Source organism: Macaca nemestrina, chromosome 15, assembly GCF_043159975.1.
Source record: "Macaca nemestrina isolate mMacNem1 chromosome 15, mMacNem.hap1, whole genome shotgun sequence".
Lineage (NCBI taxonomy): Eukaryota > Metazoa > Chordata > Mammalia > Primates > Cercopithecidae > Macaca > Macaca nemestrina.
The window spans coordinates 7,157,560-7,181,611 of record NC_092139.1 but is presented as its reverse complement, the minus strand read 5'-3'; the positions used below and the strand labels follow the sequence as shown (position 1 = coordinate 7,181,611).

The 24,052-nt window shown below is 51.3% G+C and overlaps 1 protein-coding gene across 12 annotated transcripts; it reads right to left on the bottom strand.

The window, feature by feature from the left end:
• Nucleotides 1-5,948: 5,948 nt before the first annotated feature.
• LOC105470601 (Z-DNA binding protein 1) lies at nucleotides 5,949-22,877 on the bottom strand. Of its 12 annotated transcripts, none has more exons than XR_011613211.1 (9): nucleotides 22,604-22,876; nucleotides 18,600-18,824; nucleotides 17,871-17,939; nucleotides 17,243-17,416; nucleotides 15,514-15,681; nucleotides 14,074-14,277; nucleotides 12,516-12,734; nucleotides 9,468-9,979; nucleotides 7,361-7,444 (listed from the first exon to the last, which is right to left on the bottom strand). XR_011613211.1 is itself a non-coding variant. In XM_011722752.3 (8 exons), the coding sequence occupies exons 1-8, from the start codon at nucleotides 22,635-22,637 to the stop codon at nucleotides 7,275-7,277; spliced, it is 1,263 nt and encodes a 420-aa protein (XP_011721054.2). In that variant the 5' UTR covers nucleotides 22,638-22,872; the 3' UTR covers nucleotides 5,949-7,274. The 12 variants fall into 12 exon arrangements, 2 of the variants coding, with proteins under 2 accessions (XP_011721054.2, XP_011721061.2); XR_011613214.1 differs by having other exon boundaries at nucleotides 19,217-22,875; XR_011613213.1 differs by having other exon boundaries at nucleotides 18,600-20,170; nucleotides 20,517-22,875.
• Nucleotides 22,878-24,052: the final 1,175 nt, after the last annotated feature.

Sequence of the window (24,052 nt, the reverse complement as noted above, 5' to 3'; positions counted from 1 at the left end):
CTGCAATATCCCACCTACAATATTTAACAGATGCCTAAACATACAGTCATCCCCTGGTATCCCCAGGGGATTGGCTCCAGGACTCCCTGTGGATACAAAATCCATGGATGCTCAAGTCCCTGATATGAGATGATATAGTATTTGCATGTAACCTATGCACATCCTCCTGTATACTTTAAATCATCTCTAGATTACTTATAATACCTAAAACAATGTACATGCTATGTAAGTGGTTGTTATACTGTATCATTTAGGGAATAATGACCAAAAACGTCTACATGTGTTTAGTACAGATGCAGTCATCTTGTTTTTCAGATATTTTCAATCCTCAGAACCCACACATACGTAACTGACTGTATTTTTAAAAATCTTATCGGTTTCATTTTTCCCACTTGAAACTTTATTCCCACATTCACTCAGCCTTCCATTCCAGGCCACACCCAGTGGCTTCGTAGGTTTTCTGTGCAGTGTGAGGCTTCAGATTCTCACAACTCCTCAGGCAGGGTTGTTGGGTTTTTTGTTTTGTTTTGTTTGTTTGATTTTCTGTGTGGTCTTTCCTGGCATGTCTCCTTTTTTTCAGAGGGACCATCCACCAGTCTCTTCCTGAGAAAGGGGGCGTGGAAGGTAAGTGTATTAGTCCATTCTCGTGCTGCCAATAAAGACATACCTGAGACTCAGTAATCATAAAGGAGAGAGGTTTAATTGACTCACAGTTCAGCACGGCTGGGGAGACCTCAGGAAACTTAAAATCATGGTGGAAGGGGAAGCAAACATGTCCGCCTTCACATGGCGGCAGCAAGGAGAAGTGCCAAGCAGAAGGGGGAAAAGCCCCTTATAAAACTATCAGATCTTGTGAGAACTCACTTAATATCATGAGAACAGCAGCATGGGGGTAACCACCCCCACGATTCAATTACCTCCCATCAGGTCCCTCCCACGACACATAGGGATTATGGGAACTACAATTCAAAATGAGAATTGGGTGGGGACACAGCCAAACCATATCAGAAAGTTTTCGAGCCATTTTATTGGATAATATTCTTGTCAATCCGTTCTCCCAGTGAGCACTTTGCAGGGGGATAGCAAAGCCAGGGTGGAGGCATCTCCCTGAGGATTCCGAAGGCATTTTCCTCCACCCACCATGTTGCCACTGAGCCATCTTATGCCATTTAAGTTCCAATAGTTTTTCCTGGTGTGTGACCAGTTTTATTTTGTCTCCAAAGGCTTTTAGAATCTTCTCTTTATTTCTAGTTTTCTAAAATTTCATCATAATGGATGCCTTGATTGGGGCTTTTGTATTCATTGTGCCAACTATTAGGAGGGCCTTTCCATCTAGAAATTCATGGTCTTTCATTTTGGGACTTTTGTATTTTTAAGATAATATATACCTCCCACTTTCCTCATACTTTCTACTTATGAGATGTAGGACTGACTTCATTTATCGAGTAATTTCTTTTTTCCCCTGTTGTTTTCCATCTTACAAACAAATCTTTACATCTGGGGAGCTTTTTTTCAACTTTATTTTTCCAACCACCATACTATTCCTTTTTAACATTTTTTCAGCTTTCATGCTTCCAATGTCAAGGAGCATGTTCTGGTTCTCCTAAACGTCCTTTATTCAACAAATCATTCTTGCTTTCTGGTTGTGATAACCTCGCCTCCCTTGGAGGGTGTTAGTGACTGAGCTTTGATGTTTTCTTCTGTTCACTGCATTTTCTCTTCTTCCTCCTAATTTCTCTTGTATGTTTGCTTGCTTTTGTCTGACCTTCATATTAAAAGCTTTCTTCAAATGTCTTGCGAAAACACCTTTTTACATAAAGACGTTCATTTGAGTAGGGTTTTCTGTAACTAACAGGCTACTAGTGACCCCTCAGTCCACCCCACCTTGCACACTCCCAAAGTGAAAGCCACCACGACCATTAATTGCATCTTGCCCCCACATTTTGTGAGGGAGGCAGAGAAGAAATTCTTGGTGTTGCACAAAGTAGGGACAGAGGTACAGGGAGGGTCAAATGATGGGCCCCTGGCACAAGGAGGGCTGGGCAGCACCTAGACCAGAACCCATCCTCTGGGCTGCACCTGTCCCTGGCATCTGCCATCTCTGTGTAAGGCCACTGTCCATCCCATGCATCCAACCTGTAGCCAAGGAGGATGGTGGGAGCCTGACACCCACTCCCTGTAGGAACCTTGGAAGAGCCTTTAATCTGTGAAGTTCCTCAACATCACAATTGTCCTTCAAATGAAGGGATGTTTTGTCTTTCTTTCTCTAAAGAAAGGCTTTCTGTGTTTCAAGAATTCTGAAAAGTAACACCCATACATACACCATTCCCTGAAGTAGACACTTGGTTTTTGTGGGTGCAGCACTGCTTCCCTTTTCTGATCCCAGAACCACTCTTTCTTGGGGAACACATCCCACATAGAGGACCTCAGCCTCCCCTACTATGAGAGAGCACATTGGACCCCACAGTAGTCAATCAGGGAACTGCATTCTCCCTGACTGGTTCAAGGATCAGCATATGACCCATGCACAGCCAATCTGAATCCTCCCTGCAACATACTCCCAGCAGCATTTGGTTTGAGGATGGCTTTTTCTCCCAGGGTTTCCACATTGGCAGACCGTGAGCCTTCGGTGGCTGGGGCCCTGTGGAGAGAGCCTCATCAGAGGGATGGAGAGAAAGAAACCTGAAAGGAAGGCTTAAGCCTCTGGATCCAAGCATTCCTGAACATGAGTGTCCCTTGATTCCCCAGTTGCATGAGCAAATATATTCACCATTGTGTCTGAGCCTGGGGAGCTAGGCTTCTGCCATTCAAAGCCAAAATGCCCTTGAGTCCCTCTGTAGACTCTTCTTCCTGCTCTAAGCATCCGCTTTTGGTTGCCTGGTAAAATCCCACAAGTGAGGAGTCCTGTCTGAGGTCACCCAGAGAGGAGGAGAGCAGCTGGAATGAGAACATAGAATTGTATCTGTGAGCAGGTTGGTGGTTTCAGAAAATCATTTCCAACTCCTGGAGCAAATTCCTCCTCCCCGCATCCAGCTCTTGGGGCTGCAAGCTCCATTTGCACACACCATCGCAGAAGGGAGGGGCAGATGGGCGGGCTAGCCAAAGCACGGGCTGAGAGGCGGATGGACTTAATCATTCTCTGCTTTTAACGGTATCTAGTTAATTTCCTTCACAAGGAGACCAACATTGACCTTCACCTCTGGCCCCCATTAACTGCTAGCAATGCTTTGTCAGCGTATTTATGACAAATTAATTACACAGGGAAAGTCTTGCTGGGAAAATGAGTATTCTGGTTCAGACTGGGGGTGGAAGCTGCATATTTTGATTCCTCATTGACAGGGGGCCTGGTTATCCACAGAGTTTGGCCAAACTTTGAGGCAAGCAACTGATTTGCAGCTCCATGCAGAAGGAAGACGCGCCCAGAAAGAGAGCCAAATGCCATTCTCATCCCCTCCTGCCTAGTGACTCATGTTTGCAAACTGGATACTCCATGAGAAAATACTCTGGGGATCCCAGATCAGCATGGTGGTTGAGATAACTTTGCCTACAGTGTGGCTGAGCAGCTCCAGTCCATGGGACAAGAGCCCCTATCCCCCATAGTCAATACAATGGCCGTATGGACCCAGTCCTCCCTGTGGGCTGACTTGTGCAGCAGTGTCTGGTTCAAACTCCCAAGCAGCCATGGTCTGGTCCCTACCTGCCTCCCCAGCCAGCCTCCCTCCTCTCTTCTTTGTGCTGGGCTCTCTGGCAATACCCAAACCACAGTGGTTCTCTGAATAACTCAGCTGGTTCTGATCTTCATGACTTTACCCCAGCTGTGCCCCTGCCTAGAGCACCATTTCCACCCTACACAGCCTCCTCCCGCTGCCTGGTCTTGAAAAATGGGCTCTCGAGAGTTTATTCCTCCTCCAGGAAGCCTCCTGAACCCCTCTAGGCTGTGTCTGCGCCCCTGTCCCACACTCCCATGATTCCCTGTGATTGTTCCTGCTCTGAACTCCCTGCCTGTGTGTGTCCCCCTCCTGGCTCGCTGTGAGCCACTATCAATGACAGGGTTTTATCTCCCACTCTCAGTAGCCCAAGAGGCCAGCACAGGGGTTAGCCTGCAGGATGTGGTCAGTGAAGGGCCTTGTCCAGCACACATTGGACCCTGGAGATATAAGAGTCAAAAGCCAGGGCCCCTGAGCCCAGTAAATTCCTCATTCGAAGCTGAGGAATGCAGCGGACTTCTGAGGTTCTAGCCTGTCCAGCATGCTTTTCCTGGTAACTTTAGAAAACAGCTGATCCATCACCCTTAGGCCATGTGACTGGGGGTGGTTGCTCCCCATCCTGGTTCCAGAAATAAGCTATGTGATACCAGTTGGCCAATCACTGCTTTCCATTCCTCTGGCCAATGAGTAGTGGGGAATGGGCATACAATTAAAGCCATCTGTTGTGGCTTTTGCTGTCAGGAGAGTCATCCCTCTCCACTGGGTAGCTAAGCTAGTGGTGTGGGGGCCTGGAGCTGCCAAGGGCTGTCTTTGAAAACAGAGGAAAGCAGCAGGGAGGTGGAGTGAGGCTGAGTTCTAAGACATCACCTGAGCTCCTGGATCTAGACATTCCTGAAGCAGGCTCTATGCCTGGACTTGTCCGTTAGAAGAGTCAGTGTATCCCCTTTTGTGCTGAAGCAGGCCTCAGCTTTCTGTCATCTACAACCAAATGAGTCTTGATGGACATAGAGCTAGACTAATGACAAGGAAATGTTGGGACAGTGAAGTGTGGGTTTGATGTAGGGAGCAGAGGAGGCTTCAGGAGCAGACAGGAGGCATCCAGCTAGGCTGGGAGCTCTGAAATCTCCCGGTAAGGTCATGCCTCAGGTTGAGTAGCAGTGAGCTAAGGGGAGTGGGTAGGGGAGATGAGGGAGCAGCTGCCCTTCAGAAGTGGAAATCCCAGTGGAACCGGCTTCAGCACAAAGGGGACCTTTCAGTTCGTCTAATGGGTAAGTGCTAGGATAGGTTCCGCTTCAGGAATGACTGGATCTAGGAGCTTAAACAATGTCTTACAAATCCCCTTTAACGGATGAACTGTAAGTTCTACCTGTCAGTCTAGGTTCTGACCAACATGTCAAGGCATCTGCCTTAAAGATCCTCCCAGTTAAGTTGGGCAAGGAGACATGAGTTTGTTCAATAAGTGTTTTTACTGAGGCCCTGTGATGAGCCAGCCCCTCCCTACCAAGGTAGATATTAGCCCCAGGGGGCATCAGCTTTTGGATGTCAGATGCCAAGGCCAGTGAAGGAGACACAGCAGAGTGTGACAAACTCCCACCTGAGGGCTGGGTGTGGCATTGGAGTTGCGGGCAGCAGAATGCCTCTGTGTGTGCATGTATGTGTGTACACGTGTGTGTGCACATGTGTGCCTATGTGCACATTGAAGGAAGGACACAGCTCTTGTTCCACAATCACCCTGCCCGGCTGATCACCACCTCCCTCTATCCCTCTCTATCTTCCTCCCACCATGCCCCACCAAATCCCTCCACTACCCACCCCACCCCGTGGTTCGGGAAATGTTGCAGAGCCCATAGCCCTTCTAGGGGAACTTAGCCCCTAGCGGGGTGGTCAGGTCTGGTAAATAACAAGTTGACATGGTTTGGCTGCGTCCCCACCCAAATCTCATCTTGAATTGTAGCTCCCATAATTCCCGTGTGTTGCGGGAGGGACCCAACAGGAGGTAATTGAATCATGGGGATGGTTTCCATCATACTGTTCTGGTGGTAGTGAAGTAAGTCTCATGAGATCTTATGGTTTGATAAGGGAAACCCCTTTCACTTGGTTCTCATTCTCTATCTTGTCTGCTGCCATGTAAGATGTGCCTTTTGCCTTCCACCTTGATTGTGAGGCCTCCCCAGTCATGTGGAACTGTGAGTCTATTAAACTTCTTTTTCCTTATAAATTACCCCGTCTTGGGTATATCTTTATCAGCAGCGTCAAAATGGGCTAATCCACAAGCACTCTCTGCTGATTGGCTAGAAGAAGTCACCTGACCCATGGGTCAGCCAATGACTTCCAGCAGTGCCTGGGGACCAGGGGTGGGGGTGGGAAAGAATTTTCAGTTTGGGAGTTCAGCTGAAAATTCCTGAGAGATCAAGGCTGAGGAGAGAAGATTCTAGAAAGGTCGGGTGATAAGGAGGTCAGGTGGCCACGATGGGCCTTGAGGAAGTCAGACCTCAAGTGAGAAGAGAGTGGGGCAGTGTTTCAATTGGCTCAGGCTGCTATAATAAAATGCCTCACCCCGGGCAATTTATAAACAGAAATTTATTGCTTACAGTTTCAGGGTCTGGGAAGGCCAAGATCAAGGTGCCAGCAGAGTCAGTGTCTGACGAGGGGTTGGTCTCGGCTTTAACGATGGCACTTTGTTACTGCATCCTCACATGGCGGACAGGCAAGCGGGACTAACAGACCCCCTCAAACCCTTTCATGAGAGCGCTAATCCCACTCGCCCTCTTGACTCCATCCCCTCCAAAAGGTCACACCTCTTCATACCACTGCACTGGGGATTAAGGTTTTTTTTTTTGTTTTTTTGTTTTGAGATGGAGTCTCACTCTGTCACCAAGGCTGGAGTGAGTGCAGTGGCGCTGTCTCAGCACACTGCAACCTCTGCCTCCTGAGCTCAAATGATCCTCCCTCCCCGGCCTCTGGAGCAGCTGGGACCACAGAAATGCACCACCATGCCTGGCTATGTTTTTGTATTTTTGGTAGAGACAGGGTTTCACCATGTTACCCAGGCTGGTCTTGAACTCCTGAGCTCAAGTGATCCACCTACCTCAGCCTCCCAAAGTGCTGGGATTACAGTCGTGAGCCACTGCGCCCAGTTGGGATTATGTGTTGATATGAATTTTGTTGGGACTCAAACATTCAAACCACAGCAAGTAGCCATGATGGAAGGTAACTCAAGGCAGGTGCCCCGAGCCCAGGAAAGAATGGAGAGAGAGGCCTGGGCCAGGCTAGGCTACCGAGCCCCACTCCCATCTACCCACCTCCTCTTGGCACACCAAGGGTTCCCCAAAGCAACTCCCTGTCATCTGCTCCTGGCCATCAAAAGACCTGGCCCGAACTCATCCCCACGCCAGGTCCATCCCCCAAAACTGACTCATGCAGGTTATGTCTGGAAGCAAGCAGGACAAACAAGACACTTAAGGAATGCAGAGAGCAGCAGGCTGGTGTCCCTAGCATGCACCCACCCCCACGTGTCCAAGCCCCACGTGAGGCTGTGCACGAAATCCCACCTCCCCACCAGCTCCCCTAGTGTGAGGCTTCATCCACATAGTCGCTGCCTTCTGCAGCTTTGTGACTCCTGTTTCCAAGAGTCATAGCTTCCAGCTTGGGGGTGAGCTTCGAGGAGTTTCGAGTGATGGGCTGACCAATGTCTTGAGGAAAGTGACTTCTGGATTGTGTGTCTGTGGGATGAGGACCTGGGGAAGAGAAGATGGGGGGTCAGCTTCATGGGCACGTGGCCTGGGCGTTTCCACAGGGACCCGCTCTTGGAAGGATCTCAAGCTCAGCTTGAGCCTTTGTTGTTACTGTCTAGATTTGTACTAAGTCTTGAACAGGGAGCCCCACCTTTTCACTGTGCATTGGGCCCCCAGATCATGTAGCCAGTCCTGTCCTAGTTTCACAGCAGTGAAATGGAGGAGCAGAAATGATACCAGAAAGCCCCCATCCCAGGGCTCTCCCAGTCCTCCCAGGGGCCCCAAAGGATGGCTCTCCATGCCCTGGCACTGACAGTCTCTGATCAGCAATTTCCTCAAACAAAACAAAACAAAACAAAACAAAAACATTCCAGGCCTTACACCTCTCAGGATAAGGTCCTGCCTGCCACTCAAGGAGGAAGTGACAGGCAGACCTCATTTTATCGCACTTTGCCTTGTTGTACTTTGGTTTATTACACTGCATAGATATTGTATTTGTTTTTCACGAGTTGAAGGTCTGTGGCACCCTGCATGGAGCGAGTCTATCAGTGCCAATTTTTCCAGCAGCATATGCTCACTTCCTGTCTCTGTGTCGTATTTTGGTAATCCTCACAATATTTCACACTTTTTCATTTTGATTATATGTGTTATGGTGGTCTGTGATTGGTGGTCTTTGATGTTGTTATTGTAATTGCTTTGCTTTGGGGTGCCACAAATATCACCTGTATAAGATGATGAAGTTAATTAATAAATCTATGTGTTCTGACCTGTCACTGCTCAGCCGTCTCCTCCTCTCTCTCCCTCTCCTCAGGCCTCCCTATTCCGTGAGACGCAACAATATTGCAATTAGGAAAATTCATAACCCTACAATGGGCCAGGTGCCATGGCTCATGCCTGGAATCCCAACACTTTGGGAGGCCGAGGCGGGCGAATCACCTGAGGTTGGGAGTTCGAGACCAGCCTGACCAACATGGAGAAACTTGTCTCTACTAAAAATACAAAATTAGCCGGGTGTGGTGGTGCAGGCCTGTAATCTCAGCTACCCAGGAGGCTGAGGTAAAAGAATCGCTTGAACCTGGGAGGTGGAGGTTGCAGTAAGCCAAGATTGCGCCATTGCACTCCAGCCTAGACAACAAGAGTGAAACTCCATCTCAATAAAATAAAAATAAAAAAGAACCCCAAATGGCGTCTATGTGCTAAAGTGAAAGGAAGAGTTGCATGTCTCTCACTTTAAATCAAAAGCTAGAAATGATTAAGCTTGGTGAGAGAGGCAGGTCCAAAGCTAAGACAAGTTGAAAGCTAGGTCAAAAGTTAATCAAATTGTGAAGGCAGAGGAAAAGTTCTTGAAGGACATTAAAAGTGCTACTTCAGCAAACACATGAGTGATGAGAAAGTGAACCAGCCTTGCAGCTGGTGTGGAGAAAGTTTTAGTGGTCTGGATGGAGGACTGACCAGCCACAATAGTCTCTGAAGCCTATACCTCATCCTGGGCAAGGCCCTTGCTCTATTCAATTCTAAAGGCTGAGAGAAGTGAGGAAGCTGCAGAAGAAAAGTTGGAAGTAAGCAGAGGTTGGTTCATGAGGTTTAAGGAAAGAAGCCATCCCCATAACGTGAAAGTACAAGGTGAGGCAGCACGTGCTAATGGAGAAGCTGCAGCAGGTTACCCGGAAGCTCTAGCTAAGATCATTGATGAGCACGACTGCATGACAGAGCAGGTTCTCAATGTAGATGAAACAGCCTTCTATTGAGAAAAGATATCATCTAGAACTTTCATAGCTCGAGAGGAGATGTCAATGCCTGACTTCAAAGCTTCAAAGGGGCAGGCTCTCTTGTTGGGGACTAATGCAGCTGGTGACTTTCAGCTGAAGCCTTTCCTCAGTTACCATTTTGGAAATTCTAGGGCCCTTAAGAACGATGCTAAATCGACTCTGCCTGTGTTCTGTGAATGAAGCAACAAAGCTAGATGACAGCACCTCTGTTTATAGCATGGTTTACTGAATATTTTAAGCCTAGCATTGAGACTTACTGCTCAGAAAAAAATATTCCTTTGAACATTTTACTGCTCATCGTCCATACCACAGGAGCTGGGTGTTCAGGATCCTGGGCTAAAGGCCAAAAAAAAAAAAAGTTTTTTTGTTTGTTTGTTTGTTTGTTTTTTTCCTGCTCATTGACAATGCACCTGTTCATCCAAGGGCTCTGATGGAGATGTAAAAAAGAGTTAATGTTGTTTTCATGCCTGCTAGCACAGCATCCATTCTGCAGCCCACGGATTAAGGAGTAACTTCAACATTCACTTCTTATTCTTCAATAAATACATTTTACAAAGGCATAAGTGCAATACAGAGTGATTCCTCAGATGGATCTGGGCAAAGTAAATTGAAAATTGTCTGGAAAAAATCATCAATCTAAATGCCATTAAGAACACTTGTGATTCACGGGAGAAGGTCAAAATATCAACATTCACAGGAGTCTGGAAGAAGTTGATTCCAACTTTCATGAATGACTTTGAGGGGTTCAAGACTTCAGTGAAGACAGCAACTGCAGATGTGGTGGAAATAGGAGGAAAACTCGAATTAGAAATGGAATATGAAGATGGGACCGAATTGCCGCAATCTCATGAGAAAGCTTGAACAGATGAGTTGCTTCTTACGGATGAGCAAAGAAAGTGGTTTCTTGAGATGGAATCTATTCCTGGTGAAGATACTGCGAACATTGTTGAAATGACAACAAAGGATTTAGACTGTTATATAAACCTAGTTGGTAAAGCAGCAGCAGGGTTGGGCTTGGTTCCAATTTTGAAAGAAGTTCTAGTATGAGTAAAATGCCATCAAACAGCATTGCATGCTACAGAGAAAGCTTTCGTGAAAGGGAGAGTCCATTGCTGCAGCGGACTTTATTGTTGGACTTCATTTTAAGAAATTGCCACAGCTGCCTCAACCTTCAGTAACTGCCACCCTGATCAGTCAGCAGCCATCAACATCGAGGCAAGACCTCCACCAGCATAGAGAAGATGACTGGCAGAAGACAGATGATGTTTAGCACTTTTAGCAATAAGGTATTTTCACATTAAGGTATATACATTGTTTTTTAGATACAATGTGATTGAGTGCATACCTAATAGACTACAGCCTCGTGTGACTATAACTTGTATGTGCACTGGGAAATCAAAAATTTGCATGACTTGCTTTATTGGGGTGGTCTGGAGCTGACCCATAATATCTCTGAGCTATGCCTATAGATGTCTCTTGGCAACAAAGAGAGGTGGGTGGGTCAGGACAAGGGGTAAGGATGTCATCAGCTCCTCTGCTGGAACCTCAGAGAAGAACGTCAGGATGTGGCAGGACAAATTTGGGCGTGTGGTCATTTTTTAACAACACAGAGCTGTGTTCTTTCCAGAAAAAGGAGTCTTCAGTGGTCTGGCTTGAGACCCACAGGGCTCTGCAGACGGCCTGTGCTGTGGGGTCCTAAGCCAGGTGGGGGATGGAGGACTGGTGGCACATACCCTCCTGGGGGTGCCCAGTGGCCTTGGAGGTTTCTGAGACTCCCTTTGCTGCTGGAAGGGAGTCCGTGCTCCCAGATGCTCATGGCCTGTGCTCCTGGCCTGTGCTCCTGGCCCCCGTTCCGCAGGTGTCACATGGGGCTCCCAGGGGTCCTGGAGGGAGAGTTTGAAGGCAAGGCACGTGGGGCCAGGGTCTCCTCAGTGTGCCGGGACAGCAAGGACATGGCCCTTGGGGTGAGGAGACCCTCTGGACTTCCAGGACATGCGTCCCCTGGGCCTTCAGGCACTGGAAGGTGGATGCTGGCCAATCCTCCAGATTCTGTGAATCCACGTTTTCTACCCACTGGTGGGATTGGGTGTGACCCCTTATTCCAGATCCCAAAAGGGTAGGAGTGCAAATCCTCCTTCTAATTCTTTCTTCATATGGGAGGCATAAATCTCATCCTGCCCCTCTCCTGCTCAAGGCCCCCATGGCTCCCAGTTGCCTTAGCATCGACTGCCGCCTGGAGCTAGACCCTGGCTCTGCTCTCCACACTCAGGTCACCCTCAGACCCCTGTGGGTTCCTGTACTGTCATGTCCTCACCTCCAGGCCATTGTCCACACTGTTCCACCCACCAGGTACACCTGCCCTGTATGGATCCACCTTGTATGGACCTGCCCTACTCTCCAGCTGCCCCTACCCCAGGCCCCGAGCTCCCTTCTGCAGAGTTGGGATCCTCGGGCTCTGCAACCAGCCTGTGCAGCTTCCAGGGGCAGAACTGTGGCTGGGAAGGTGAACCGCGCTGGTGTCCCCTCTCCCCTCTTCCTGTTGGCAGTGGAGCCCCTCCCCTCAGTCTCTGCTGAGCTTAGGCTGCCTCGACACAGGCGGCACTTCCCAGATCCCCCGTGGCTAAGTGCTGGCCCTCGGAACAGCGCAGATGCGGTCGGTGGGCTTGGTCAAAAACAACAGCGGCTCTCTGTACCCTGTCTTGCCCCTCTGCTTGCTGGTGCCAAGTTCAACCCCACAGATGAGGATAGAGCCCCAGGGACAACTCATCCCTGAGGTAAAAGAATCCCTGGTCTGCTACCCTCACCCAGACATGAGACCTGGGCTTCGAGCAGGCGGGGCCACCATGTGTGGCGTCTCCACTGCGGCAGGTCAGCCTGTGCCCTGATGCAGAACCTTATTTGCATGGCAACCCAGCACCTTTCTGGGCCCAAAACAATCATGACAGCAATAACACTCCTCTCTCCTGAATGCTGGCAGGGCTGGTGCAGGGCTGAGCTCTGCCTTCAGATTTTATCTCAGCCTTGCAACCACTGTAGGGGTTGCTTCAGGCTATTCTTACCATCCCACTTTCCAGCTAAGGAGACAGAGGCTCCCGGGTGAAGTGACTTGGGTGGGCCCCTCCACTAGGCGGACGGAGCCTCGAGCTCTGACTGTAGAGCTGCTGCTCCTCGCTATGGGTGAGCATTGCCTCCAGACTCTGGGAAACCAGAGATTAGCGAATGATCGATGAGAATGAATGAATGAATGAGTGGAAGGTGGGGAGAGAAAGAGAACACACAGGGGTCCACTCGGTACCCCAGCTCACCTGCGTCCTCCCTTGGCTGCCTGTCTCCAGACCCTGCGACTCCTCCTGGGCCAGCCACCCCTGGGCTGATAGACATTTTGTTGCTGTTGCCGATGGTGGCATCCTCGAGAAAGCATGATTTCATGTAGATTCTCTGGGCGGCATCCCCCTTGGGGTGAGTTCTTGGACTAGGCATTCTTGCTTCAAACAAAGCTTCTGGGCCGGCAGCAGTGGCAGAGACTGTGGGTCAAAGGGAGACAGGCCTGGAGCCAGGAGCAGCTGGATAGTGGCCCGGAGCCCTGACCCCCAGACTGACTCACCCTCCTCCCCAGACCTCCCACCAGCGGCCCACACCATCCCAGGCGCACAGCCTGTGCCTGCCCACCACACCTCCACACGTGCTGTTGGGCTGCCTGGGAAGCGTCTTTCCACCAGCTGGTGGGTCTGCCCCACTGATCCTGCCCAGCTGATCTGGACGCCAGTGTCTTCTGGGATTCAGCTCCTCTCTCCTCTGCTGCCTGCTTCCCACTGCACTGGAACACTGGCCCCCACTTTTGGTTGAAATCTTATGGGGGCTCCCAGCCTGGCCCCAGCCCCTGTCATCTGGCTCTGCCCTTTCCCACCCAAACTTCTGAAGAACCATCCACACTGAGTCTCACCTCCTCCACTCCCCAGACCCCTTCTGCTCCCTGGTTCCCAGAAACCACCCCCGCAAGGTCACCACGACCCCTCTCGCTGAACCCCACAGATGCTTCCCTGGGCTCGCCAGCCTGGCCGCTCTCTGGTGACTCCTTTCCCGGGGCCTCTGCTTTCCTCCTCCCTCTCTGGCTTCCCTGCTGGTTCTTCTCCCCCAGCCCATCTCTGCATTCCCACTGCGGGGGAGGCCTTTGCCCGGGGCCCTCTGGTCACTGCAGCCACAGCACCTAGTAGGGCACCTGTCTTCCAACCTCCCTAAACACCATTCCAGTATCAAACCATCACCCTACTCCAGCTGGCCCAGCCTCTGCTTCTCTGCCCATTTTACAAATGAGGAAACTGAGGTTTCCTGCAGTGGGTTGTAGGGGATGGGGATCCAGAGTGCTAGCTTTATTTTATTTATTTATTTATTGAAATGGAGTCTCACTCTGTCACTCAGACTGGAGTGCAGTGGTGCGATCTCCGTTCACTGCAACCTCTGCCTCCCAGGTTGAAGCAATTCTCCTACCTCAGCCTTCTGAGTGGCTGGGATTGCAGGCACATGTCACCATGCCCAGTACTTTTTTTTTTTTTTTTTTTTTTTGGTATTTTTGGTAGAGACATGGTTTCACCATATTGGTCAGGTTGGTCTCGAACTCCTCACCTCAGGTGATCCACCCACTTTGGCTTCCCAAAGTGCTAAGATTACAGGTGGGAGCCACTGTGTCCAGCCTAGAGTGCTAGCTTTAAAAACCCCATCTGCTCTGCTCTGGTTCAGCTGCCTGGTGGAAGGAAAGGAATTTCCCATCATGCTTCTCTGCCCACAAAGATTCTGGCTCCAGTTCCTTCCAGTGAGGACCCACGGGGTGACAGGGGTGGGTCTGGCCTCTAGATCCCCAGTTACCTGGAGGGCTGCTAGGGGGGCTGTGGGCAGGGCCCTCGGACAGCACGCCGTGAAGCCTCATCTCATTGCTGTGTCCCAGCTGCACCCGTCTGAGCATGGACCGCTCCATGTGGATGTCCTGGGGCCCCCAAGGATCATTCAGGGTCCCCTGAGTTGAGGAATGACCTGGTGCCATTGAAGGGAGGTGGCGGAGACCAGTAGAACCTGGCAGGGGACAGTGGCACAGCCTCACCAGAGATTACTGCAGGCTTCTTCCCCCTCCTCACCACCACCCACAGTCCTGTCCTCTGAATTCTTCCTAGACACCATCAAACTGGGGGCCAAAGACTTCAGGCTCTGGCTTAGACAGCAAGAGTACCTGGCAGAATAGCTCATTTTGGGGCTCCCTGGGTTCTCAGGACTGGGGCTGGTGCCTGGATGTTGCAGGGACACTCACAAACCCAAACAATGAGCTCCTCGTTCTGATTCCGTCATTCCCGAGCCTTCTGATCTCATAGAGACAAAGTCTCCTTTGGTGCTAACACCAAAGGCTCAGAGCCTCCTGCAGTGTTTTAACTGCCAGGGACAACATTTATTTTTATGGTGATTTTAATGGTTTTCATTTAAAATAATACTATAAAATTGTTTTAAAATAAAATTTTAAAAATGTGCACTACTCAACATTAATTAAATAATCAGACATGGGTATGGCCAGAATCGGGAATGTGGGGCTCAGAGGATTAAAGCTGGGGAAACTATGATCTAGATTCTAGAACAAAGTTCCTAGTTTCACAATTGGGGAAACTGAGGCTGACAGAGGGGAAAGGTTCTCCCAAGGTTACAGGGAGTGTCCCGACTTTGGGGCTGAAGCTGTCACTCACAGGTGACAAGGCTGGGCTGACAGGTGGCTCTGTTCCCTCTTGCCACAGTGCCCAGCACAGGGTAAGGGCTCAAAGTGCAACACCGCATTTCATCCAAACCAGGATGGCACAGGTGGTGAGATGCACCCCAGTTTCCAGCCTGTTAAAATGTGGGGGAAAGTTGCGTGTCTCAGAACAAATACTGTGCTATGATCACCTCCCCTGTGGCATTCCCCGGAGGGAGAGGAAATTGAGTCGTTTCTCATGAAAAACACCGGACCCCATTGAAAATGAGGCACAAGGTCAGGTGCAACACAGAGCTACCCCATCTTAATTTTAAAATTTTATTAAAAAATAAAAATAAAATAAAATTTTAAAATGACGTAGAAGGTATCAGAATACAGGGAAATCAGGAGAGCTTTGATCCGGGCGTCCTCATTCTCAGGACGGCCACAAAGGTGGACTGTGGGGATCTGGAAGCAACCCTTTCCCCTTGGAGGGCTGAATTCCCCCATTCCCCATCCCTACCCTTTGCCCCCACCCAGTGGATCAGGTGGCCTCCCACCGAGGTCCCCTCCCCGGGCTCTCTCGGGTGACTCACCATCCTCCCGGGAGGCTGTGTGTCTTGTAATGATGTTCCCGTGTCCAATCTGGATGGCTTCGGAGTTTGCAATGGAAATCCGGCCATTCGGTCCATTCTGGCAGATCATGTTGATTGGATTGTGCTGGTAAATAATTGAGGCCGACTCTGCTCTTCTTCCAGAACCTTCTGCAAAATAATATTCAACTCTATCCCTTCGCCCCTCTCTATGGGTCAGGGGTTCCCAATACCAGTCGGCAGCACCAAATTCTCCTGGGGAGCTTGTTAAAATACCCTGGGTGTTCCGAGTCAGTAGGGCCAAGTGGGAGGCCAGAGCTGAGTGTTTAACAGACACCCCAGGTACCTCAGAGGAAGCCTCGCTTGAAAATAGCCCTGTGAGTCACCCTACCTGTGTCCTTTGCTGCCCCCATGGCTGGGCCGCCATGATTGCTGGCTGGGAGGCCGCCATGATTGCTGGCTGGGAGGACTGCAGGGGCCCCACACTGCTCTCCCTGGGGGGCAGCCACAGCCCGACCCCCGAGCACCTGCACCATTGCCCTTCTCCCTTGAGTAGTGGCCGAGAGACAGCAGCCCATTGGCCAGATCAGTTGTGCTTCGCACCCATGACATTTTAGATATTTGAATTTGTCACTAGTGTTTAAAATCTGGTGACTGTCATGCATTATTCCTTCCTTATAGCAGCCCTAGGATGCTGAGACCCCCTCGGACACCCATCGTGAGTAGCAGACTCGCCCTATGGCGGTCGAGGCAGGCACCTGCCCAGACTGTGTGGGGCCCATCACCACCCTCTGGGGTCTCGGCTCCTGTGCCTTTGTGGGCCCTTCCCCCATACACAAATATTTAAATTACATTGTATGTCAAGGATAACCCAGGCTGGATTTTTAAATTAAATTAAATTTAATTTAATTTTCTTTTGAGACAGAGTTTCACTTTTGTTGCCCAGGCTGGAGTGCAGTGGTGTGATCTCAGCTCACTGCAACCTCTGCCTCCCAGGTTCAAGCTATTCTCCTACCTCAGCCTCCCGAGTAGCTGGGATTACAGGCGCCGGCCACCAGGCCTGGCTAATTTTTGTATTTTTAGTAGAGACAGGGTTTTGCCATGTTGGCCAGGCTGACCTCAGGTGATCCGCCTGCCTCAGCCTCCCAAAGTGCTAGGATTACCGGCATGAGCGACCACGCCTGGTCCATTTTTAGATATTCATTATTATTATAGTATTCATTTCTTCTGATTTTAAATGAAATTAAAATTAAAACATTTTCAAGGACCCCTAAGAGTGCCATGGGCCTGTTGGATCTTGGCCCTGCGCCTATTAGATCTCACAGGGAAGACGACCCTGGGGCTCCACCCAGTAGGGGTCTGAGCCTAGTCTTGCCTTCTCTTCTGCCAACTTTAAAACCCCAACTTGGGCAAAGTGCTCAAAGAAAACTATTCCCAAACCCAGACTGATACCTGCACCTCAGAGCTGAGAACATTGGGAATGGGCCACCTCCATCCCATTCGCTGGCCTTCTGCAACTGCAGCCCTTGGGCCACGACTCCAGGAAGCTGTTCCTGGTTAATCCTGCCAGCACACCCCTTCCTCCTGGAAGCCCTTGCAGTGAACTGTCAGTGGGACCTCCAGAAGCTTCTGGCAGTTTCTGGTGAGCTGCTCAGCAGAGCACCCAGCAAAGACCAAGCGCTAGTGTCATGGTTTCCCTCTGCAGCCCAGGTGCAGGCAGCTGGGGGCCTACCTGGGTGGTAAATCGTCCACACTTTGGACTGCTCATCCACGTCCAGAAGGTGCCTGCTCTTCATCCTGTACAAGTCTGGGTTCACATCTTTTGCTGTCCTCATTCCCAGTGCCTGGGCGATGACCAGGGCCCTCTGGGGACCATTGTCTTTGAGAAACCTGTAGATGTCTTCCTCTGGGAGGCAGGACGGCCACGTGGTTAGAGAGGAGTCCTAGAATTTGCATCTGCCTCACCCACCGCTTTCTAGCTGTGTGGCCCTGGACCCAGCCCCTCGAGGCCTTGTTTCCTCATCTGTAAAATGGGCACCACGATAACGGGGTCATGATGACGCACTGCAGAGGTGCCCTGAGGGTGGGGGATGTGCACGCAGTGCTCTGCCCTGGGCCTGGCACATGGTGGGTGCATGGTGAGGGTCAGCTATTGTCTGACTGGAGAAATCATTGCTCGACATTCAGATTCTCCCGCTGTCAGGGCTGGGTCTTGGCTCTGAACACTGTTTGGGAGCCACCTGGTGGGTGGGACAGGGCCCCTGAACACTGGTGAGATCTCGTACCCTCAAGGAGGGCCTGGGGTTCCTGAGGAGTGGGATCCTGTGTCCCGGGAGCTGAAGGGGCAGGCAATGACTTACCCCGCTGTTGGCTGAACTGAGGGCTAGGGGTCTCTGGAACTGTAGCTACACATTGCTGGGGCCTCTCGGCTGGAGAAAGAAAGACGGGTCAGAGGGGGGGGGGACAGAAAACAGCACCAGGGCTCCACCCCACAAAGGTGGGCAGCACCCTAGGGTGAGCTGCAACGCCGGTAGTTGCAAACTCAGACTCCAGAGTTAAACACACTTGACATCAAGTCCTGCCTGTGCCCTGGCAGCTGCGGCTTCCTGCTGGTTTACTTCTCCGGGGCTCAACCTCCTTTGCCTCCTGGGGTTGTGTGAGGGCTGGGTGAACCCTGAAACAGTGCCCAGCTAATCTTAAGTGCATGACAAATGGCAGCTCTTTCTGGCTGTGGGCTGTAAAGCTAGAAAAGGGGGGCTGGTGGGACTGAGTGTGTTCTGTGATTAGGACCATCATGTCATTGCTGTTTCCATCATGATGATTTTCTGTTATAATTGTTAGTGTTCCGCTGAGTACTTTCTGTGTGCAGGGCTGGGCTGAGCCTGATGCAAGGCCTTCTCTCAGCAACCCCTACCAAGCAGCCCTGCTGTCAGCTCCATCAACCAGAAAAAGAAACCAAGGCACAGAGATGAAACCCGTGAGCTCCCAAGTGGCAGAACTCAGATTCGAACCCAGGCTCAGATCTGTGCTTGTCCATTGCCAGGATGGTCCCTGCCTGGTCAGACCCACCTCCCCAGGGTGGCAGTTACCAGGGCTGGACAGGGCCAGCTCTGCAGGACCCTCGCCTCCAGGACCAGTCCCGCCCAAGCGCCAGGTGGCGGGGGCTGTGAGGGAGACTTTCAGCTCCTTTAGCATTCGGTAGAGGACTTGGTTGAGCTCCCTCTTGGGTGCTTGGCATTCCTTCACCAGCTGGGCAAGCTTCACTGGGGAGCCAGCCTCTGTCAGCACCTGCAGGATCCTCTGTTCAAGGTGGCCTGGGGGAGTGAGCGGGGGACAGAGTTAGGGACTGAGTCTCCCGGGTCCCCACAGATGAGCCCAGGCTGGAGGCTCCAAGAGGCACGTGAGGCCCCTTTTTGAGAGGTGTCCAGGGCAGAGGAGAGGGCAAAGACCCCAGCAGATGCCCCCTAAGAGCCGCAGAGCAGCTGCCCCTGCCCAGAGAGAGGCATGCAGGCTGATCAGAAATGGCCTGGCAGCCAGAGGAGGTGCCGCCTCGCCTGTGCCCTCCCCGGGTGTGGGTGCCAGGGGGCAGTGGGGTTCCTCAGCTCTCAGGTGTCCTCAGGGCAGAGGGGAGTAGAGGGCAGAAGGACGGAGCCAGAGGGAGGCAGGGGGACCTGGGAGCACAAAGGCAAGTCCTGCCTGGGTGTACCTGATGCCCATTGCCATCCTCCCTGGGAATCAATCGCCTCTTCTCAGCTCACCATCCTTCCATGGTGCCATTATCCATCGAAGCCAGAAACCGACCAGACATCAGAAACAGACCTTTCCCCCAATGCCCAGTCGTGGAGCCCTGGAAATGCCATTCTTGGATTTTCTGGAATTGCCCCACTCCTCTCTTCTGCCGGCACCACCCGCTTCCTCACCACCATCTCCTGGGTGCAGCAATAGTCTCCCGGTTGGCCCACCAGTTCCAGTCGGGTACCCTCCAGATCTGGCTCTGCTGACCACCCAGCTTGACCTGCACCTGCTCCCAACTTCCCTCCAAGTGCTGGCCTGTTTGTGCTCCCTTTAGCCCCACTCACCCCAGCCCCTTTGCACACACTGTTCCGGCTGCCAGGAACACCCTTCCCCCACATCCCAACCTGTATGATGTCTACTCAACCTCCAGCCTCCTCACATGCCACTTCCTTGGGGAAGCCTGTCCCTGTGTTCCAGAGTCGCTGGGATCTGCTTGTGTGTGGGTCCCCTAGTGTCCCCTGCTGTACTTGCGTGGCTCACTGTTGTACTGTCAGCATCTAGCACAGTGCTGGGCACACAGGACGTGCTCAGGAAATGGCAGTTGAATGTATGAGTGACTGAATGAATGAATGAATGAATGGGACCAGGAGTGGTGGCTCACACTTGTAATCCTAGCATGTCAGGAGGCTGAGATTGGAGGACCCCTAGAGGCCAAGAGTTCTAGACCAGCCTGGGCAACATAGTGAGACCCCCATCTCTACAAAAACAGAAAAAAAATCAGGTAGGTATGATGGCACGTGCCTGTAGTTCCAGATGCTCACGAGGCTGAAATGGGAGGATCGCTTGAGTCTAGGAGGTTGCAGCTGCAGTGAGCTATGAATGCACCGCTGTACTCCAGCCTGGGCAACAGAGCAAGACCCCATCTCTGGGAAAAAAAAAAAAGGACTGAGTAAGTGAGTGTCTGTCTCTAGGGACAGACATTTACTCAATAGACCCAGGCAGCTCCTCCTTGGTCAGTTGGCAGGTGCTGCTGTTTCCTGCCCTGAGTTTAATGAGCCCTAAGCAGGACCCCAAGAGATTCAAGGAGGAATTCTCCAAATGGCCCCTGCTCCTCCTGAGGCAGCTCTTAAAAATCAAAACCATTAGCTCACACAATGATTAAAAAATCAAAGCCAGCTGCTCTGCCCAGAGATGAGGCTGGGGCAGACACAGGGTACAGGCAGCACCTGCAGCCAGCAGCCTGGGAGAGCCACGGTGGGGGGGGGCCCCACCTGTCACCAGAAGGTTCTGCTTCAAGGAACCCGAGGGCAGTGCGTGGGAGAGCTCTTCTGGGAAAGACCCGAGTTCCCCTTCCAGGACAGTGACTCAGTCCTTGTCATCTGGGCTTTCTTCCTGTTCAGAGGATTCTCTAGGTTTGCCCAGGGATCTTCGGTCGCAGCACTTGTAGGGGAGGGAAAAATCAGTTTGTGCCTCGCCCTGATGGCTACAATGCTGACAGGCTACCGTGTGCAGGTGAAGAGAAATTAGAAGACCTGGGAATTCCCACTCCTGCGCCTACCAAACTCCCCCACCGGCAGCCAGCAGCATCCCCGTGCACCTGACTTCACACCTGGCTTCGCCTTGTCTCTCGGAGTTTTTTGTTGTTGAGACAGAGATTCATTCTTGTTGCCCAGTCTGCAGCTGCAGTGGCATGATCTCGGCTCACCGCAACCTCCACCTCCTGGGTTCAAGCAATTCTTCTGCCTCAGCCTCTTAAGTAGCTGGGATTACAGACACGCACCGGGTTCAAGCAATTCTCCTGCCTCAGCCTCTCAAGTAGCTGGGATGACAGGCACGCACCACTACACCCGGCTAATTTTTGTATTTTTAGTAGAGACAGGGTTTCCCTTTGTTGGCCAGGCTGGTGTCGAACTCCTGACCTTAGGTGATCCCCCCAACTTGGCCCCCCAAAGTGCTGGGATTACAGGCGTGAGCCACTGTGCCCGGCTGCAGAGTTTTGATTCTGGAAGGCTGACCCTAGGGAGCCACCACCTCTGCTCCACAGATCCAAGAGGAGATGGGGGTCAGAGGTGTGGATGCAGGACAAGCCCGGGTGCTGGGCTGGACTCGACCGCTAAGTCCCAGGCTCCTATGTCTGAAAATGGGAAATTGTAAAATGGAGCAGGTGTAGGCAGCAATTTGGTCACAAAAGGAAAATCAACTGGGGAGGAAGACAAGGAAAGCCAGCGAGGGCTGAGTCCGGAACCTCTGTCAGCACCTGTGAGTCCCCGAAGAGGAAGCACCACAGGAACTCGGTGGCCAGCGCGGCTCCTGGCCACACCCTGACATTAGCCCACCAGGGGCACAGTCTGGGTTGGTTTTTTAAAGTTTTGATGGCTGATTTCCTGGGTTTGAGCTCCTAGCCCTGACAACTACTAGCTATGTGACCTTCCCCCGGCTTCAGGTTCCCCTTCTGTGAAATGGAGACAATAATAACTACTTCAAAGATTGCGGTGAGGATTAAAAACAAAACAAACCCATCCCCCAAACTGCAAAACCACACTTCACCTACAGTCCACAGCGCTTCGTGGAGACCCTAGAGAACAGCAATTGCTCGATACACTATTGGCTTTCATTGCAGCTCTTCCAGGAATAAAATGAATGAAATGTTAGTTGAGGAAAGAATGCAACAACAAGGAACAAAGGCATACATGTACCTCATCAAAGCAAACTGCTTTGTTCTCGATATGACTGTGACATGGGTGTTCAAACGCTAGCACCAGTGCTCGCCAGCTGTGCTACCCCGAGAGTGTCATTTCACCTCTCAGGGCCTCAGTTATCTATAAAATGGGAATGACATGGCACTTGTCCCTGCAGGCCATTGAGAAATGCTTGCGAAGCTTGTTTTGAGGTGCCCGGGGCATAGTCAGCTGTCGAACGACAGCTTTCTACTTTTCTTTTTTTTTTTCTTGAAATGAAGTCTTACTCTTATCACCCAGGCTGGAGTGCAATGGCGCCATCTCAGCTCACTACAGCCTCCACCTCCCGGGTTCAAGCGATTCTCCAGTCTCAGCCTTCTGAGTAGCTGGAATCACAGGCATGCACCACCATGCCTGGTTCATTTTTGTATTTTTAGTAGAGACGGGGTTTCACCACGTTGGCCAGGCTAGTCTCAAACTCCTGAGCTCAACCAGTCCACCTACCTTGCCTCTCAAAGTGCTGGAATTACTGGCGTGGGCCACCATGCCCAGTTGGTCTACTATTCTTTAGGATACCGGTATTGTCATCATGATCTGGGCCAAGCACAACAGGAAGAAAGAGAAGTGGAAATCTCACCCCGGGAGCCACCGCTGGTCCTTGGAAGGAAGGAGTACTGTACCTTCTCTGCCCGGGTCAGCAGGAGCCTGGGCCATGCTGACAGCAGCTGCAAGGAGCCGGGGAGACTTGGCAGGTGGTGCAGGCTTCTGCACTGTGGCCTTGAGAGGGTGGGCTAGATCAAGGCTGGGGCTTAAGTGGCCAAGCCTGGTGCTTCTTGCAGCTCTGAACCCGCAAAGGAAGGGACGCCAACTTCCACCGGGCGGGTGTCAGCTGCTTACAGTCCGGAAATAGATGCCTAGCCAGGCCGGCCAGATTAGGTTTCAGGAGAAAAAGAAAATGAAACTTCTCTGTGTGTCTTTTGAAAGAAAGACAATTGGAAGCTGGGTGGATGAGCAAGACAGAGTTGGGGCCCTGACTTGATGTTGACAGGGAGGAGCTGTAAACTTGGCAAGACCAGAGCATCCTCTGAAGAGGCCTTTGAGACAGAGGACTTCCCTCACCTTCCCAGTTCCAGACACAGCCCACCTGGACCTCCACATTTTTATTTTCTGAATCAGCATCAGAGAATTAAAAAAAAAAAAAAAAAAAAGAGCATGCACCATCTGGAGGGGGGATGTCAGGGCGTGGCATCACTCTGATGATGTCAGGAGCTGGGGCTGGTTTCCCGGTTTCTGTGTTTTTGTTTGTTTTTGAGGCAGGGTTTCTGTCACCCAGGCTGGAGTGCAGTGGCGTGACCATGGCTCACGGCGGCCTCGACCTCCCGGACTCCAGCGATCCGCCCACCTCTCAGACTCCTTAGTAGCTGGGACCACAGGCCTAAACCACCCTTCCCGGCAAATTTTTGTATTTTCTGTAGAGATGGGGTTTCATCATGTTGCCCAGGCTGGTCTCAAACTCCTGGGCTCAAGCGATCTGCCTGCCTTGGCCTCCCACAGTGCTGGGATTCCAGGCGTGAGCCCCCACACCCGGCCCCCCTGGTTCCTGTGGTGCTTCCTCCCCGGGGACTCACAGGTGCTACAGAGGCACCATCCCCAGCTCTCAGTGGCTTTTCTTGTCTTCTACCCAGTTTATTTCCCTTGCTCACACTAGGGGCAGAACATTTAGGTGGGTGAGTGCCCTGAGATTGTTCTTGTATGTATCCACGTGAGTGTCTTTAATGAACACCTACTATGTGCTTTCCAATCGCAAGTGCTCCTCCAACCCATCTACAGGGTAGGGGCCAGTTCTGACTTCTTCTCAGGGGGGAAACTGAGGCTAGAAAGGCAAGATCACTTGTCCAAGTCCACACAGAGTCCATGGCAGAGCTTGTCCTGTCCATTCCCCAGTTGTGTTTCCTGATCTGTAACACCTAGAAGTCATTGGTGAATCACCCTTAGTGCACAGATGGCATGGAGTTCCCAGCCTCATCATAAAACTGGCTTATTAATTCCAGAGTCAGATGCCTGGGGTCAGCATCTGAGAACCGGCAGCTGAGTGGTTCGGAATGCAAGCCTGCGATCAGCATGTTTGG